This window comes from Paramisgurnus dabryanus, chromosome 8 (genome assembly GCF_030506205.2).
Source record: "Paramisgurnus dabryanus chromosome 8, PD_genome_1.1, whole genome shotgun sequence".
NCBI classification, from domain to species: domain Eukaryota; kingdom Metazoa; phylum Chordata; class Actinopteri; order Cypriniformes; family Cobitidae; genus Paramisgurnus; species Paramisgurnus dabryanus.
The window spans coordinates 29451002-29469560 of record NC_133344.1 but is presented as its reverse complement, the minus strand read 5'-3'; the positions used below and the strand labels follow the sequence as shown (position 1 = coordinate 29469560).

General features: G+C 43.7%; 1 protein-coding gene across 1 annotated transcript; it reads right to left on the bottom strand.

Moving 5' to 3' along the window:
- Positions 1-1329: 1329 nt before the first annotated feature.
- fam222bb (family with sequence similarity 222 member Bb) lies at positions 1330-18559 on the bottom strand. The gene is made up of 3 exons (XM_065281435.2): positions 18423-18559; positions 16656-16780; positions 1330-6376 (listed from the first exon to the last, which is right to left on the bottom strand). Exons 2-3 carry the CDS (start codon positions 16732-16734, stop codon positions 4668-4670), a joined length of 1788 nt encoding a protein of 595 aa, XP_065137507.1. The 5' UTR covers positions 16735-16780; positions 18423-18559; the 3' UTR covers positions 1330-4667.

The following is an 18559-nucleotide window of genomic DNA, read 5'->3' as shown; positions in this document are numbered from 1 at the left end:
TAACAAAGATTGAAATTAATCTGAAATCAACAAGTGAAATAATTCGATTTTGAGACAGGGAATGGGAAACAGCCCCATAATATATCAACACAATCGCATGGCAATTCGTATTTTACATATTTTAACTCATACGACCACATTCGTAAGTTTTTGTAAAAAAACAAAAAAAGAAACAATCATTTAACCATCATTAGTTTTTTCTACACTGTAAAAACTCATATCATCAACCTAAGTTTTTGTTTTACTTGAACTTAACAAATGAAGTTAAATAATTTCAATTTGCAACTCCTATGGAAGCCCATTTCCGCCACATAAAAAATCCTGCTCTGGTAAACCATATTTATTAGATATGACTTTGTGTCAAAAATTATAAGATATAAAGTTAAACTTTAAAAGTCATATTTCTTTTTGTCCCATAATTATGATTTACCAGAGATTTTTTTTCTCATGTGGCTGAAATGGGCTTCCATACTCAACTAAATACTAGTCAAAAACTTAAAAATGTAGGTTCAATTGACTAGAAAATAAGCAAGTTTTACAGCGTTATAATCACTTCACTTCATACAAATTCTTACGATTTAGCCAACTCTTATCATTCATGAAAACCCAGGGAGCTCATATTTTCTATAATCGAGTTGAGATGGATTTGCATTTGGCCAAATCAACTTTTTGTTTTCTGATGGCCAAATTAGTTTAACAATATGCAAAACAATATATAGTCATAAAACAATATTTTAATGTTTAAGCATTAACTGCAAACAAAGGCAGAATGCACCAAAAACGGGCTATACATATCATCTGTGTCCCTGATTTCCTTCTTTATCCTTTGAAGATGGCACATCTTGTACAAAGCCAATTAGAGCTGTGTCAGATAAATGCCCTGGGGTTAACTCAGCTAAGACTCAAGTGTCAGATCTGTCAAAAACATCTGTGGGTGGTAATCCATGTAAAAATAGTGTTTTCCTGCAGACGGTAGACACCTTTAAAATCCAGTGACAAGATTATTATTGAACCCACAGGAATAGGAAGCATCACGCTGGTGTAGCTACAGAATCAACTTTGGTAATTTCTTAGTGAAATTTTCAACAAATAACAATTTAGGGCAAAACTCAATTAAGATTTGTGAAGTGTTTGCATTTCATATGCCAGAATAGAATCAGAGTATCTGACTGTTAACATAAATAAATTATGTTATGTTTAATGAATAATGATAACAAATACTAAAACCAAAAACTTTCATTAAGTAAATGGAGTCCATTTTAATTTTATATTGACTTCACAATAGGCTTTGATTTATTCCCAGATCCGAAATCAAATCCCAGCAGTGCAAGGAAACAGATGACACGAACACACTTTGCAAATGCAAGTCAAACTTTATTTTGGTTAGAGGGGAATGTTTGTGCAACACGTTCCTGAAAAAATGTGTATCTGGAATGACAGTTTTCGGTTACACAAAACAGGTGCACACTGCTACCATTCAAGTGACATTTTGTTCTTTGGTGGAACAAGATGAAACGCACTCAACTCCTCCTAACACACACTCCATAAAGGGGAGGGTCGGGGGGTGATGGGGGTAGGAGTGCATGTGCTCCAAAAGACAAAAGAACTTTCGAGAGCATTCCTTCGAATGTTTCAAGGACACTAAGGAGTTAAGCAGCGTAGCTCTCGCCACCTAAACTAGTGATTCAGCAGCAACACTTCTCGCACCTGGAGCAGCAAACGGTGTTCGTTTTTTTTTATCAGTAGTTTTAAAGTAGCTTGGTTCCTCGTTCGTGAGCAGTGCACTACGTCTACCTAACGTGCACTAGCGCCGGTCCATTGCCCATCCCGATGGTCACATACATGTCAGCCCAGAGGAGGCACTTCACATAGAGATAGTATCTATTAAATGAGTAACCTGACTTTGTACTCTCGAGCTGTAACAAGGCATGAAATGAGGAACGAAAGAAATACAGTTCAAGCTTTACAACGACACAGTTGACAGGCAAATTGAATAACTTATTACGTCTGCAGATGCTCAAACTATTAACAATATTGCATTGCAAAAAAGGCATAATATAAATTAGATCTTAACTCTATCCTCACAACATTTATAAGAAATAACTTTTTGTAGTTGGAATAAAAATAGCAGCTTCGTGGGCAAAATATAGTGACACGACAGAGGCTTAAAAACGTAAGTCTGTGCCGTTCGGCCTAGTCGCAAAACATTTCTTCGCATTTTTGCTTATCGTAAAGCGTTTGCCCATGAAACAAAACAGATCTAGGACTTGAAGAATATGTTTTGCTGCAAAGGTAAACTGAGATGCAAATTTGGAGAATATAATGTGACACGGTCTGAATGCGACTATTGTTACAGCCCAGTACTACACATACAATAAATTGCTAAATACAAAAAACCTCCTTTCGAGAGTTTGATCTCCCAATTTACAGTTTCACAAAAACAAATGTAGCTAAATATCATTAATTTATATTCTAAACCATGCCTACTGCCAAGGACAGTTCAAGGAACAAATATTTAAGGCTTTTGAGGGGCAAAGAGGAAGGTTACGATACCGGGCGTCACAGCTCCGCCCTTTTGCTCTTCTGCAGTTGCTCCACCCACTACACCAAATCTGACAGTACGCATGCTTTGCCTGATAAAGGTAGAGAGACGTATGTGAAGGTTTGAGTAAAAGAGGCACAGGTAGACCTGAGAAAGAGAGATACTCTTCATGGAAGGTAAACAATGGAGGACGCACAAATCAATTGGAGTGAAACAACAAAGAAAAACACTACAAAGGGTTTATGCGAACTTAAAGAATGGTTAAAACGACAACAAAAACAAATCCTGTTATTTTTACTTGCCCTCATGTTGTAACCAATCCATATGCTGTTATTTTTTTCAGCGAAAAACTTCCTTCTCCTAAAGCAATTAAATCCATATTAGTTTTTTGCAGGAAACATTAGTGTTAATATTCACTTCCAGTTTAAGTTATGCACAATATAGTCTCTAAATCAGCACTGTTTTTATTTTACGTATGTGTTAACTAATCGTGAAACTATACTTTTAAAAGGATAGTTTAGGATGCAAAAATTGTGCTAGATGTGAGCTTATAAGCACAACATTTACCATGAATTAATCTTCAACAAAGTCACTATAAGCTTTCATTGAAACGCAGCATATAGGTTTGGAACGACATGAGGACCATTTAAATAAACTATTGCTTATAAAAACACTTTGTTTAGGATACTTCCCCATTGTTAAAGAGACCTACACTGTCATTGGCGCTGAATTTCAGCTATTTTATATAAGGACAAACATGACACACGGAGAGCCTGCGGTGGGTGGAAAATGCATCAGCAGGGTTCAGTTGACAGACAACAGCGTGTGACAGAGATGGAAGTGATCCCGCCGGGGAAGAGCAGTATGGTGTTAATGATGGAGCAAAAGCAGGGAGCCAATCACACGGGCTAATCGCACCTCTCAGTTACAGTAGCACAGCAGTGAAGCCACAGGCTCCCTCGTGGTGCTCGCTTATATTGCGCTTACGCCAACACCTCCATCATCTAATTATGGTCAAGGACATCCTTTAATGACAAACAAATGAAGATTTGGGTCATCCGTTAAACGTTGGTCCGCCGTAAGACGAGTAGTGAGTAGAAACCTGCCAGCACCATCTTTACAAAAACCTTCCAATGAAATTCAAGTAGTAACAATTAAATTGAGAGGACATAAAACTCTAAGCTACGCAGTTAGGGCGCAGTGCAAGTCCCGAAGCAATTTCAGTCTACAGCCTTCTCAGTTTAAACCGAACCCTAATAGGATATTGAAAAACAAATAACCGAAAATGAAGGATGGAGCGTTAGATGACACTCTGAGGGAGGATCGACGTTATACAGTATGTGGCATGAGACGCCACAGTGTGACGATTCAATCTATAAGACTTTAACCTGATTCGTGTTCAACAGTCTGAAAAAGAAACAGTCTTGTCATATGTGCATATCCCAGTATCAGTTTGCACTTTCATATCGACTCGGAACTAGTTACAAAAGCACATTATGTAAACATTGAGAGGAAAGGAAATAATCAAATCAACCTCTATACATTGTACATGTAAGCTGTTAGAAAGACGAAATATTTCAGTATCATGGCACCCCATTAACATCTTCAGTAAATAAAGTCAACGTGTTAAGAGTTAGTACTTCAAATCTCAAGTAGGCCTAAACTACACACAGATGACATTTGGAGAGAATGGCTTCTCTGCTTGATAGACATTTTGTAGATGCGTAACCAAAAAGCGAGCTAAATAAAACGCGTGCCGCGTGATACATCTTTCCGTTCATATAATACAGAGCAGACAGGACTGGATATAAACAGTGTCGATCTCACAAACCGATGCTATTATGGCTGTTTTCTGAAGAGAAAAAAATTAAATAAATACAAGCCTACATTTTCCAACAGCTAGTTATTTAACCAATCTAAACTAGTGAACTAAAAAATAAACAAAAACAAAGAAGGATGCAAAGTGGCACATGGTTATACGGATTCAGCTTTGTGGTAATCATCGTACAGGAAACATTCAGTAGATCACTTGCAGGACTGAGAACAAAACAAGATGGAAAGATAGGAGGGGGCTGTGTCATATCTGACTAACACTGACTCAGGACTAATATGAGCTGGCCGCAGCTCATCTGTACCCTGGGTGGTGAATGTGCACGTTTCTACCATCACCTGAATCTGTGGCCCTGCTTACTGAGGCTCTGTGCATCTTTGCCATTGTGCCTGGATTCTGCGGTCGGAAACAGGGTGGCTGGAAATCTCCTCCCATGTACTCCATTCCCTGCATCAGGTTCGTCTGACCAGAGGTGGACGCCCCGGTCCTGTACTGTGCTCCGGGGGTGCAGTCTATTGAGGCCCCTGACAGGCCCCCGTGAAAAGGCCCTGCCAGGTCTTGAGACCCTGAGCTGTCACTGTTTGGCGTGGGCAAGATGCTGTTCCAAGGAGGCTGAATGTAATGACCGTTGCTGTAACTCAAGGCCCCCGGCATTCCATTGACCGGAGGAGATGGCGTTGGCTTGTCGGAAGGAGGCTTCAAGTTGTAAGGTTGACCTATACACACGTCCTGTGGGTAACTCATGCTCTTAGTGATAAACCCGGGCCCTACCAAGCCCTCTCTGGTCAGGTTCTTGGCCTGGTGACCTCCCTCTGTAAGGTTCTGAAGGTGCACCAGCTGATGCTGACCCCAAGGGCCCTGTTGGCGTTGCTGTAAGTGTGGCTGCTGCTTCATGTCATTATGGTAGACTTGCATCCTATTTAACACACCAATGTCAGGCAGTGGTAAAGCAGGGGCAGGACCGGCATTGTCGGAGTTACCGAGAATGCAAGAAGGCAAAGGGCCCACTACGGGGTTATGGGTGCACACCCGGGAGCTCGCGTTGATGAGCTGGTTGCGGCTAATGGGGCTGGGGTTGGCGATTTGTCCTTCGCACACGGAGGTAGAGCCCATGCCGGCCCGAGCCTGGCAGAACTGGTTGATCTGATTGACGATGCTGCTCAGGTCACTGGGGCGGTTCTGGTGCAGGCTGGCAGCCATGGACAGCGGAATGGTTGAGGTAGACACAGTCACATTGGGAGGGGCGTCTGCATCGGGCAGCTTGCGTGGGATCTGTAGGCCTGCCAGGGGTGGCTGCAAAACGCCAGGTGCCGGGGGGCCTGCGCAAGTGGCCTGCGGCATCGTTTGGGATTGAGAGAAACCCTGGGAGTGCTGCAGGGTTATGGACTGGGCCATATCAGGCAGATGTCTGAGTCCCTGTGGGCCTGGCAACTGCTGTTGCTGCTGCATAAGAGTCTGTTGGTGGTTGAGGGCGTGGTGAGCTTGGCTCTGATGCAGAACCTCCTGATGGGCCAGGCTCTGCTGCGGTTGTAAACTAGTCTTCTGCTGCAGGGATTGCGAGTGGACCTGCAAGGCCTGAGAGTGACCGAGGTTCTTTTGTCCTAAAGCCGCCTGCGACTGAGGCAGAGTCTGAAGGTGTGGTACAGTGTGAGGAACATTTAAAGTGCTGGGATTAGCGTAAAGCCCACCGTGCGGGTTCATGATGAGCTTGGGGAGAAAACGGGCTCGGCCGCCTTCAATGTCCTTGAGGATCCCTTTTACGGGGACTTTGACGATGGCCAAGAGGCCCGTCCGTGTGTTGACCTGAGGCGGGTAGGGGCTGTAGCGCTGGCTGGAGGTGTCGAGACCGTTCACGGTGCGGCGGATATGCTTCCTCTGAGGTACTTTAACGCTATTCGGGAAGATTTTTATAGTCAGTGGGTTGTTGGCAACTTTTTTAGCATAGGCATCCAATTCCGCTGGGGTAGGATAGTGTGCTGATCTCATCCTCTGTGTAGTGTCCCCTGTGAGCAAGAAAAAGGCAAAATCAAAGGGTATTACAAAAACTGGTGAGATTATATTATAGTTCACGAGGCAAAAGAGGGTCACCATCTAACACACAGCAGAATAACTAAGTGCAAGGATTTTCAAATTGTGGGCATCTACTAAAAGAATTAAACAAAGTAAAGTGAATCCTGTAATGAAAAAGGTCTTGGAGCCCCTGCTAGTAAATACAATAAAAACTGTCACTTTTGTTGCATTTACATGTACATTTACATGCAAACAGCCTCATAGTGAACATAGCTTAACTAATAATGTTGGTAAAAGTAGTAATTCTACTATATAATAAGGCAGCTGTATTTCACAATCACATCAAATCAAAGCTGAAATATGCTACCGGTCTTTTGTAAAATATTCAAACAACATATTATACATCTAAGTTATAACACATCTAGGACTGAATCTCCTACAAATACAACAGTCAAACAACACTTTACAAAAAGGTTGTATTTGTGAACATTATGCCGAGTTCAGACTGCATGATTTTCAAACTAGTTGGGTCACAGATGTTTTTACACTGCGTGACTATCTGGGGTAGCGTTCAGTCGCTGATGTTTCAGACTGCATGATGGATTGGAGACAGGGGGTTTCACACTGCATGACTTTACCGTAGGAAGAATCGCAGGCAACTTTGTACCGATCCACAAACTACGTCTCACAACCAAAGTCTCTCGTGAAACTGGAATTATTATAAAAAATGGTAGCCCGCAAGAAGCTTACAATACAAAGTGCATGTACGCTCATTTGCAGCAGAAAGAAGAAGAAAATATAGCTGCAAGCAGCGATGGCGGGCCCTCGCACGTTTTTTTACCGCTACACGGTGCGTCCGAGAAAACGATGCACGGTGGGCAAGTGCATCAAGTGGGTAAATATCAGTGGGCTATTTAATGTTGTTACTTAGCCATTTGGGGACTGTAGCTAAAAAAAACCCACATTTTAGACAAACAGGGGCGCTAGGGAGCCACTTAAGAGACACACCTATGTCTGACCTTTTTGTGCACCCTTAACAGCCGACAACTCTGATGTGTGGGCCAACTTTAAGGTTAATCTAATCACGCCAAGAGCCTTAAATATGCCTGAAATAAAAGTAAAGTTTGTGGCGTTGCCATGGGAACAGCGTTCAAGATATCAAATATCCGTTCACAATTTATCATCTACAATGTCTCGGCATCATGTTGACCACTTCTGGTGTCAATCGCATGAATATTCTAGAAGGAGTATTTAAAAGAACATCGGCGTGAACTTAAAGGCTTAATTAAACCTTTAAAATGAAAGTAAAATTTGACGCGTTGTCATGGGAACAGCGTTCGAGATATCAAAAATCCCTTCGCAATTTATCATCTACAATGTCTCGACATCATGTTGACCACTTCTGGTGTCAATCTCATGAATATTCTAGAAGGAGTATTTAACTTCTTACACCCTGAAGCTATTTTGGGGATTTTCGCCTGGATTTGGCCTACCCAATTTCAAAAGCATCCCATACCCACATGCAGAGGTTTACATACAAAAGTTTGGTATCATTTTACAGGTAACCCTTTGAAATTACATAAAACACTGTTAAAAGTGCTCAACATGGTTGTATGTGATGTCAGGCCTCTAATAAACACAAAAATAAATAGGCGCTTTTTGATGTTATTTTTCTAAAGTTTTTATTTGAAAGTATATAACTCTGGCCCTGGGTATCTCAGGTCCCTGAAGACAGTTTTGTTTGATTCCAACAATTGTCAGCTTACAGAGGAAAAAGGAATTTTTTCTCTATCATAATCTATGCAAAAGTTATTTTACTCCAACTAAAGGGAGGAATAATACCCTTTTTGTATACAATTTCTGCCTAAGAACATTTGAAGTGTCCCCATAACCACATACAGTGGAATAAATGCAATTTCTTTATATCATTTTAAAGAAAACCCTTTGAAGTTACATAAAAAGCTGCTGTTTGTGACAAATTTGGTTATTTATGTTGTTTTTCATATGATGAAACACCAAATTTTCTTTTTTATGTTGTAAATACTGTCTTTGATAGTGTATAACGCTTAGGTTACTCACGTAACCCCGGTTCCCTGAAATAACGGGAACGAAGCATTGCGTCAGTTAGCTGACGCTATGGGGGGAAACTCCTGTTTACTCCGTGACTGAAGCCTATTGGTTAACGTCTGTACAAAGTACAGACCAATGACGTTTGAACCCGCGCGCGGGAGGAACGCGTCCTTATATAAGCGCGGTTCAATCGTCAGGAGCTCATTATATTCGACTGAAGCGCGCAGCCGAATAACACTCGCTGCGTAGACGTTTGTAGCACGGCAAGAGACGCAATGCTTCGTTCCCGTTATTTCAGGGAACCGGGGTTACGTGAGTAACCTAAGCGTTCCCTTTCAATACGGTTCACTTCGCATTGCGTCAGTTAGCTGACGCTATGGGGGAACGTAATCCCATCACGCCGTGCATACACAACGTACTGAAGTGCCTTACCGGAGAGACACTGCGTGTGGCCCTATACCCGGCATATTCACAGCTTAAAAAGCAAATGAGTAAGCACCATATAAATTGTTGACGCGCACACGGTGGGGTTTTAAACGCACCGGGGGCACATAACATAGCACAAGACGGCGAGGTACCGAGCGCGCCGCGGCTGTGCGAGATAAGTAAATTCAGAGTCACGTTGGTGAGCTCGCTGAGCGCACCGTGGTGTACACATAAAACGCATGAGCGTGCATGATTGAGCCGAGAGAACCTGCGCTCGTAGGGCAGGGACGTCTAAGCTGTACAATCTGACAACGTAGACGGCAAAGACCAGCCGGCCGCGTAGCAGATATCAAATATAGATATAGATACCCCTGTAGACCAAGTTCATGAAGAAGCCAAACTCGCAGAGAGTGGGCTCTATATAGGACATAGCTCATAGAGGGGCGTGAGCCAGTGCGATGGTTTCAACGATCCATCTAAATAACCACTGTTAGCAACAGACATACGTAGTGAGTGATCTGCGAAGCTCACGAACGGCCGATCTGACTATAATATGCGGCAGAACGGTTCGTAGCGTGGGATTATACAGATACCACAATAGTGTGAACCCAGGTGCACCCTCGAGCGCATCGGGATGCATATAGGTAGTATTATAGTGCACAGATCGGTGAGCTTTCCAAGCGCGCCGTAAATGTGTATTGACTATAAATTGCACGGGTACAGGTGAACACTTGAATACATCGTGAATGCATATAGATGAATCAGAGTGTTATAATGCACAGGCCGGCAAGATTCTCGAGCGCGCCGTCATGTGTTCTGATAATAAATTGTGCGCACACGGGTGAACTCTTCAGTGCACCGTGAATGCGTATAGATAAATCAGTGCACAGAACGCGCCGTGAATGTGTACAAATATGATTGATGAACGTAACGGTGGGCACCCAACGCACCGTGAACGTACACAGATGAACAACAATGTATGTGTCACAAATCATAACACAGCTGTGTATACAGGTGAGCTTTCCCAAGCGCATCTTATTGTATACCAAAATGTTATAGCGTGTACATGTGAGCTTCTCTAAGCGCACGGTGGACGCATATAATTAAAAACCATATCGTGCATACAGGTGAGCTAATGGGCGCACCTTTAATGCAACAAACCTCAGTAGTGCGAAGCAGGGATGTCGAAGCTGTAAACTGACAACGTGGACGGCGGGGACCAGCCGGCCGTGTCACAATTGTCAAATGAGAAACCTCTAAGACCATGCCCATGCTCTAAGACAAGTGAGCATAATTGTCACGGGAGGTGATAACGTCAACGATCCATAAATAGCCTGTATTGACAGGTGCTCTAGTGAGTGATCTGTGACGCAGATGAACAGCTGATCGTCTGATGTATGTCAGACGTATGTGTCATCCAGGACCTTGGACAGTTCCAGAGCGCTGTGCCTCGGGCACCGTCCGCATCTGAGAAATGACAGGCTTATGAATAAAGTGAATGGCCAGCCGTAAAAGCATGGTTCGCTGTTACCGCCGCCGTCCGCATCTGAGAGATGACAGGCTTGTGAATTAAATGAATGGTCGGTCGTAAAAGCGTGGTTCGCTGTTATCACGGCCACATAGATATAGGTAGGGGAGAGAGCCGCCGTGCCTCTGTAGTGAGGAGAAAAGTGTTCCACCCACGATTCGCGGGGGGTATTGACTTTCAAATGTCACTAGACAGAATGGATCAGACTTTGCATAAGGACGCCTCGTGAAAGGGGTCCTAGCAGCTTGTGTCAATGTGTCATAAGGCACGTAATGTAGGTCGTGTCCCACGGATGCCATCTCCGCACGCCCATCGTAATGGGTAAATATATTGGTAGTTTAAGCATGAGATGCGTATCACTCTGATTGAACATAGCTTATAAAGCGATGCAATGAGTTTATAAAGGAGATGACTCGTCAGCTTGTTCAGGGGGCGAGATCTCAGTCTGGTTCGGTAAATAATGAAACCACCGTAGATTGCCCGACCGCATTATCACAATAACACGGTCGAGCGTGCTGCAGTGCTAAATCATCCTCTTAATGTACCGTATTCACAGTACAAGGTGATTTATATGAGACAAACGGCGTTCCACGCGCCGAAGGCTGATTGCCGTCGTAAAGCGTGTTCAATCCACAGCAAATGCTGGGCTAGCTCGTAATGACAGCACTTCATGCAGCAGTGTGTAACTTAAGCAAGCTTCCCGGCCGTCAGCTCGGGGCGGGACCTTTGCTTAGTCAAACTGAAGTGGACTTATGAACATATGCCACGATATTCAGCTTTCTGAGGCTCGTTAGAGGGGTACGTGCGCCCGTCTTAAACGAGATGCCGCGCGCGTCTGACTGTGCGCGCGCTTTAAGCTTTGAAACTTATTGTGGCGGGTAGCAAGCTCACTTGAGGTTGATATTACCCTTAATATCTCCGAGTATTGGAGCGGAGGTGTGAGCGTCTTCGGATCCGCTAATATAAATCAGCTATATGGCCGAAAAACGTCATAAACCGCTTGGCTGTAAGCCTTTGAGTGGCCGTCCGGAGAGGGCGCGATTCAAACGCCTGGAGCCATGCAAAAGTCTGAGGCTGTCCTTCCTCTAGGAAGAGAGAATAACAGCCGTAAGACCGTGCTCGTTTGCGCCATCAGCATCGTAGCGGAGAAACTGAGGTGGGCTGCGAGCGAATTTGGCAGAAAGGTGTTAGAGACACCGTACAGTCGTGGGGTGTCAATACACAGTATATGGCCAAACCGGGGTTTTTTCGGCTAGCGTCGATAGAATTATGGACAGCGGGCCGTGTGTGCGTATTACTGATTGCTTGTCAGTAAGGCGATAAAGTGTTTAGAGACACCGTACAATCGTGGATGTCAATACACAGTATAGTAAGCACGGAAATTACTCTTTTTAGAGGAATTAAATACCGTTCGCCACTATAGTGAGGTCGCATAGCCGACAGTATTACACATTATGTTTGGATAAACAGCACACAGAAAACATTTCAGGGCAGTCCAGCCGAGGCGCGACATAACCCCTTTTTCCCAGACAGTTTCGTTCTCTGTTGATGCAGCTATGCTGCGGAGACCAGAGCTCAGCCGTTCAGGTGCACAAGCCTCAGTAGTGACGGTGACCGAACGGCTCACGGAGCAGGGTAGTATGTCTAGGTAGTTTAATGTCAGACTGAACCCATCGCAGAGAGGAAGTCTGCCGCGAGGCCCGCGGTTTTGCCGTTTATTAAAAGGGCAGAAAAACCGGGTATATATATATAAGAATGTACCAATATTCAGCGCACTGATATAGGACGGGACTGAATAAAGGGAGGTATTCGGGCCTCAGTATATTATAAACAAATTCGTTCTGCCTCTGATTCCGTCTAAACCAGAGAGAAATTACCAGGCAGACGAAAAATGAGCTATCTGAAGTGAGATCGGCTCAGGCCAGTAAAGCTCTATAATAAGTGTTTTAGCGCTCCAATAGAGGCGTGTCCGCCTTATCGAGCAGACGAATGAGATCGTGCCGCTCCAGGAGGGGAGGGGCATGAAGCTCTCTTATAATGAGTGTTCTTGGTGCTCCAATAGCGACGAATCGGCCCTATCGAGCAGACGAATGAGATCGCGCCGCTCCAGGAGGGGAGGGGCATGAAGCTCTGTAATCGTTGAACACTGGACAGCTGCATTTAGAGGCAGCGAGCCGTAATACCGCGTGCTAGCTAAGCCGTTAAGAGACCTCACCACTGTGGGGAAAGGAGCGAGGGACTCCGCGAGCGTGGAGCACGAGTGGCTGTGCTATGACAGAGACAGGGGTAGACCGCCCGTGTTTGCTTGTCGTATGCATCTATCCAGGTCTACGGTTCCCCGCTTGTTCATCTCAACAAGAGAGGAACGGCAGAGGGGAGCAGCAACACAGACAGAACAGCCATGCGTCGTGACGGTATCACCCGATGCACTCGGGGGATTCATATATGTGCCAGAGATCTCGCCACTGAATGTAAGAGGAGCGAAGGGACTGTAAGCATGAACGGTTGCGGTGTGACAGAACACAGGGGAGGTTAGTCCGTGTGTGCTTGTCTATGCATCCATCTAGTCTCATGGCTCGCCGTGTGTTCATCCCGGCGAGAGAGGAACAGCAGGGGGAGCACGAAACATGGATAAGACAACCAAAGCATAAGCGCGGTCCCGGCGTGGGGGGTGCCAGACCGGTAACGCGCTCGGAGGAAATTCATAGCAGAGAGGCTCATCGAGCCGCTGTGCTGGACGCTATTACAACAGCGCCTGCTCTTTTAGCTTATAGCCTTTATATTAAAAATATTGATCTTACCGGGCGGCCGCAGGGGAGACCTCGTCAGGCGTGTGTCCGCTGCACAGGGCTCAAACCACGGCAAGCGAAGGCTATCTTCGGTTCTCGGCCGGAAAGCGGCAGGGGAAGACGCTAGACCTGGACTCTGCTATCTTCGGTTCTCAGCCGGAAAACGGCAGGGGAAGACGCTAGGCCTGGACTCCGCTGCAGGGCTTTTGTCAACGGCGAGGTAAGGCTTCTTCTTTTTCTTCGGAGCAGCGAGAGGTTCGCGCTGAAGGAGAAAATAATGAGCTCCTGACGATTGAACCGCGCTTATATAAGGACGCGTTCCTCCCGCGCGCGGGTTCAAACGTCATTGGTCTGTACTTTGTACAGACGTTAACCAATAGGCTTCAGTCACGGAGTAAACAGGAGTTTCCCCCCATAGCGTCAGCTAACTGACGCAATGCGAAGTGAACCGTATTGAAAGGGAACTCTGGTTCTGGGTGTTCTAGCAGACTGCAGACAGTTCTGGTTGTTAGCAGCAGCAGACAGTAAACACCCAAAAAAAGAATGAACTCTTTAGCATGTCGCATTCAAAAGTTATTCTCATTTTACTAAAGGGTGTGAAAATACATTTTTCATATAAATATTAATTTTTTGTTTTGCTCATATAATAAATAGCAAGGGATTATATATGCACACAACCAAAGAAAATGCTGTGAATGGACTCATTGTTTAGAGTAGGACCTAAGATAAAAGATGGTGTATCATTTGTGGCTATATGTGCTATCTGAGGCAGCTCACACTCAAGTTTCACATATGTTTACAAAAGACCATTTTTTACCTTATTATTCATTCTGCGATTGTTGGATATGTGTTAATAATAGAGCAAAAATAACACTGTAGCCTTATTCCTGAGAATGAGAGCTTTCATTTGATATAAGACTTGCCCATGTTTGTCATTTTTGAAAAATATGAAATATGTAAATATTAAATGATATAATAAAATATTGGGGGGGTGATAGTGTAAATTAAGTGTAAATAACTTTCTTACAGTAAAAGATGTGTCAAAGTGATGCATATCTGCAGAAAGTAGAGACTCTAAGCTTTCAAACAGTATCTCATATGTGTTACTGGGGTCCATGACGGAGCATCAAAGATTAAAAGTATATTTTATATTAAGTCAAAATACGAAATTCTGGACCCGGGACAGGGTCCTCAGGGTTGAAGAGGTTAAAAGAACATCGGCGTCAACTTAAAGGCTTAAATAAGCCTTTAAAATGAAAGTAAAGTTTGACGCGTTGTCATGGGAACAGCGTTCGAGATATCAAAAATCCCTTCGCAATTTATCATCTACTATGTCTCCGCATCATGTTGACCACTTCTGGTGTCAATCGCATGAATATTCTAGAAGGAGTATTTAAAAGAACATCGGCGTGAATTTAAAGGCTTTAAATAAGCCTTTAAAATGAAAGTAAAGTTTGACGCGTTGCCATGGGAACAGCGTTTGAGATATCAAAAATCCCTTCACAATTTATAATCTACAATGTCTCAGCATTATGTTCCCCACTTCTGGAGTCAATCACATTATTTCCCCAGGAGGAGTATTTAAAAGTTTACCGCATGCAGCTGTAAGGTTTAAATATGCCTTAAAAATGAAAGTAAAGTTTGACAGGTTGCCATGGGAACAGCGTTCGAGATATCAAAAATCCCTTCGCAATTTATCATCTACAATGTCTTGGCATCATGTTGACCACTTTTGGTGTCAATCGCATAAACATTGTAGGAGGAGTATTTAAAAGAACATCGCATGGAACTGTAAAAAAAATCCACCTTTGTGACTGACACACTTCCTGGCGCCTGGTGGTGGCGCTATACCCGGGAGTTACAATAGGCACATCGATGCGATCGGAATCTTCAGACGAACAAACACACCGCGTGTCATCACAATAAGACATTTTTTGCCTTTGATATTAGACACTTCCTGTTTCTCTGATGTCGCCATAAATTTGTCGCCTCGCCATGGCAACACCGTTCGAGATATCAAAAATCCCTTCGCAATTTAGCAAGTCCAATGTCTCGACATCTTGTTCACCACGTTTGGTGTCAATCGCATGCATCCTCTAGGAGGAGTATTTAAAAGTTCAACGCTTGCATTTTTTAAACAATCCAAAATAGCCGACTTCCTGTTGGGCGGAGCTTAAATGTTAGAGGGCGAAAGTTGTTCGGGTCGATGAGATCTATATGCGTACCAACTCTCGTACATGTGCGCACATGTTTGCCCGATCTGCGCAACAATGTTTGTTTTTGCATTACAGGGGGCGCTACAGAGCCCCCGTGCCACGCCCGTGTTCCAGCCTTTGCCAGGTCGCAATGACGGACGACTTTGACGTGTGTGCCAAATTGCAAGAGTTTTCGAGTATGTTTAGGCACCCAAAAGGGCCAAAAGTGTTAAAAAAAAAAAAATAAAAATAATAATAATAATCCGAGCAAAAACAATAGGGCTTCGCACCATTCGGTGCAGGCCATTCTGGCCTGCTCCTCGGTGCTCGGGCCCTAATAAATCCGAGCAAAAACAATAGGGCTTCGCACCTTTCGGTGCAGGCCATCCTGGCCTGCTCCTCGGTGCTCGGGCCCTAATTAAGATTATGAAGAAGGGAAATGGTTGGAGAGACTCTTCCTTGAACTTCCAGTTGTCCTGTATCTTGTCTTGCTCTCTCATTGGCAGTAGGTCATCGCCGATGTTATTTTCAGTCAAAACACATTTCACAAGGCATGGTTTTGAATCGCCAACAGGTTCAGATATATAGCATGCCAAATATCTCACGGGTGTTGGCGACTTGTCGGCGATTCTTTCAGATCACGTCTTTGATAATTCACACTGTGTGATTGTCACTCGCGTGCACGAGCATCGATTTGCCTGTGATTTCGGGCATTTGTATGCGATTTCTCAAAACCTGTCGGTGAGTCAAAATCAGGGCTAAAATCATGCAGTCTGAACTCGGCATTAGTCAATGCATGAATCAACAAAAAGCAATATTGTTTTATTAACATTTATGAACCTGTTCATTTTAGTTAACTTCAATACATTTGTTCAGTGATTCTCAAACTGGGGGCCTGAGATGGTGCCAGGGGGGCCCAAGTTTAATGACATTTTATTAAATACATTAATTCATCCAAAATTCTGTGTAATTAAACCTCAGAAAAATAAGGCTACTAACCAACAGCACTATTTTTTTTTGTTTGTTAATTCAAATTTGAAGTTTTGGAATGTTTTACGTCTTAAATTTTATTGGGGGGGGGGGGGCATAAAGGATGCCGCATGCCGACAAAGTTTGAAAACCATCATATTTGTTTATTCTAGGTAACTGCATTAACTAATGCTACCACCAGTATTAACTTTTGTATAATAATATGCTGTCGAAGTATTGTTTAATGTTAGTTCATGTCATGCTTGATTTTGGTTAAATGTAAATGGATGCTTACATTTCTGAAGTCCAGTGTTCATCTGCGTGTGAGAGAGAAGCTGGTGGGAGGGGTCTGATACCGGCAGACAGGCCAGCATGTCACGCTGAGACTAATGTAACATTGGACTCATACTCCTCATCACACTGCGAAAGAAACAGTCGCGTCAGGAACAAAAACGGTCTCATCCATCTCTTAAAATACATGGTGTGAAAAGAAACATAAGCCATTTTCTCTTCAGAGAGCATTGGCAGGGACATTAAAGAGATCTAATTTTACCTGTAGGTGTAATGGAACACACGCTACAATGAGAGTTAATGAGGGTAATAAATTATAACCGGGAAATTTCTAGCAGTAACCCCAGCTAAAACAAAAACCAGCTGAAGCTGGTCATAGCTGGGTTTAGCTAGGAACCTACTAAACTGCCTTGAACCATCTAAGACCAGGAAAGCTGCTTAGGCTGGTTAAAGCCGTTTCTGCTCCTACTGTTAAATCACCAGCACATCTGCAGAATGGAAATCACCACACCATGAATATCCAAACAAGGCAAGCACTACTCACAAATGACATGATTTATTGCCGGGAGCGAGAAAAACGACATTCACCGTAGTATACAAAGGCCCTACCCTTGCTAATTTACCTGAACATCCATCAAACGCCAGAGCAATAGATCTGTGTAATTGCCTTATTGTAGCCATTTATTTAAATATCATGCATTCATCCATGACCTTTTTAAATAGCTCTCTGAAACAGCTGGTGTCAGGGCCCATGGTGCACACCCTGCAGTTTAAGTGTCAGGAGTGCAATGCGAACGCATGCTCTCGTCTGCCTGGCAGGTGCCCAGGGGCACGGCAGGGGATGCGGCAACGCGACCACAGGCCACACGCTCCCAGCTGACTCCTCCGGTCTGAAATGTGCAGGTGTCAAAAAGTGCAGTCGTGACAGAGCCTGCCATGATCCAACCCCCAGCTATTTTCATCCGGGAGCTGGTTTACATTTTCATCTCAGTGATGATGGTGTTATCAGCTGAAGCTAAGACCCGCAATACCTTTAAAACTGTGACACATTGGATCTTTAAAGATTCGGAGGGACGAGCCATGTTTCTCACAACATCCTTAAAAAGTGTCAATAGATGAAGGGGGTATTTATTTAGGTGGTGATCTTTACCTTTGACATGGGCCTAATATCAAACAAAAACACATTTACAGCTCTTACAGTCATAATATTGCTGTATGGCTAGCAACATATTTGGCTTACATTTACACATTAAAATCTACTTTCTTCATGAAATACAGACTTAACTACTACACAGTGAAAACACAGCATTTCATCAACACAACAAGCCAAGTATGAAACTGAAACACTTTAAGTTTAAAGTATGCTTAAGGCATTTATTTTGCTGTATCAGCCACCCTAAATAAATCTGTTAGCCACCAAACTTTGCTTAGCCATAAGCTACGTGCATATAAATAATCTCTAAACAGATTAACACACAGATTATATGGGTCACTGGACACACATCTACTCTATTAGACAGGATGCTAGTACTTGATCGAAGATTCTTGTGTTTATCCGCTTGATAGCTAACTAGCCAACAGGCTAAAGCTAAAGTAAAGGGTAAATGGTGTGAGATTTCAGCTTGTCTTCAGATCACTGCTCTACACTTGCTACTGCCACTAGCATATAGCCTCTGTCTTCTTTGTGCGAGCCACTGCCCGGCGTTAAGCTCACAGTTTCCTAAAATCACGTAAAAATGATCAGATTGGAGGTGTCAAAAGCGAAACTTACTCTCTGGCTTCGGGATGAGACGTGCGATGGTTTAAAATAGCATTTTGCTGGGTTATTCGGCACCTGTGCTCTTGTTGTGTCGATAAAGCGCTTGTCTAGTCACCGCTGCTGCCCAGTGCCCACTGCTGCAGCCTGTC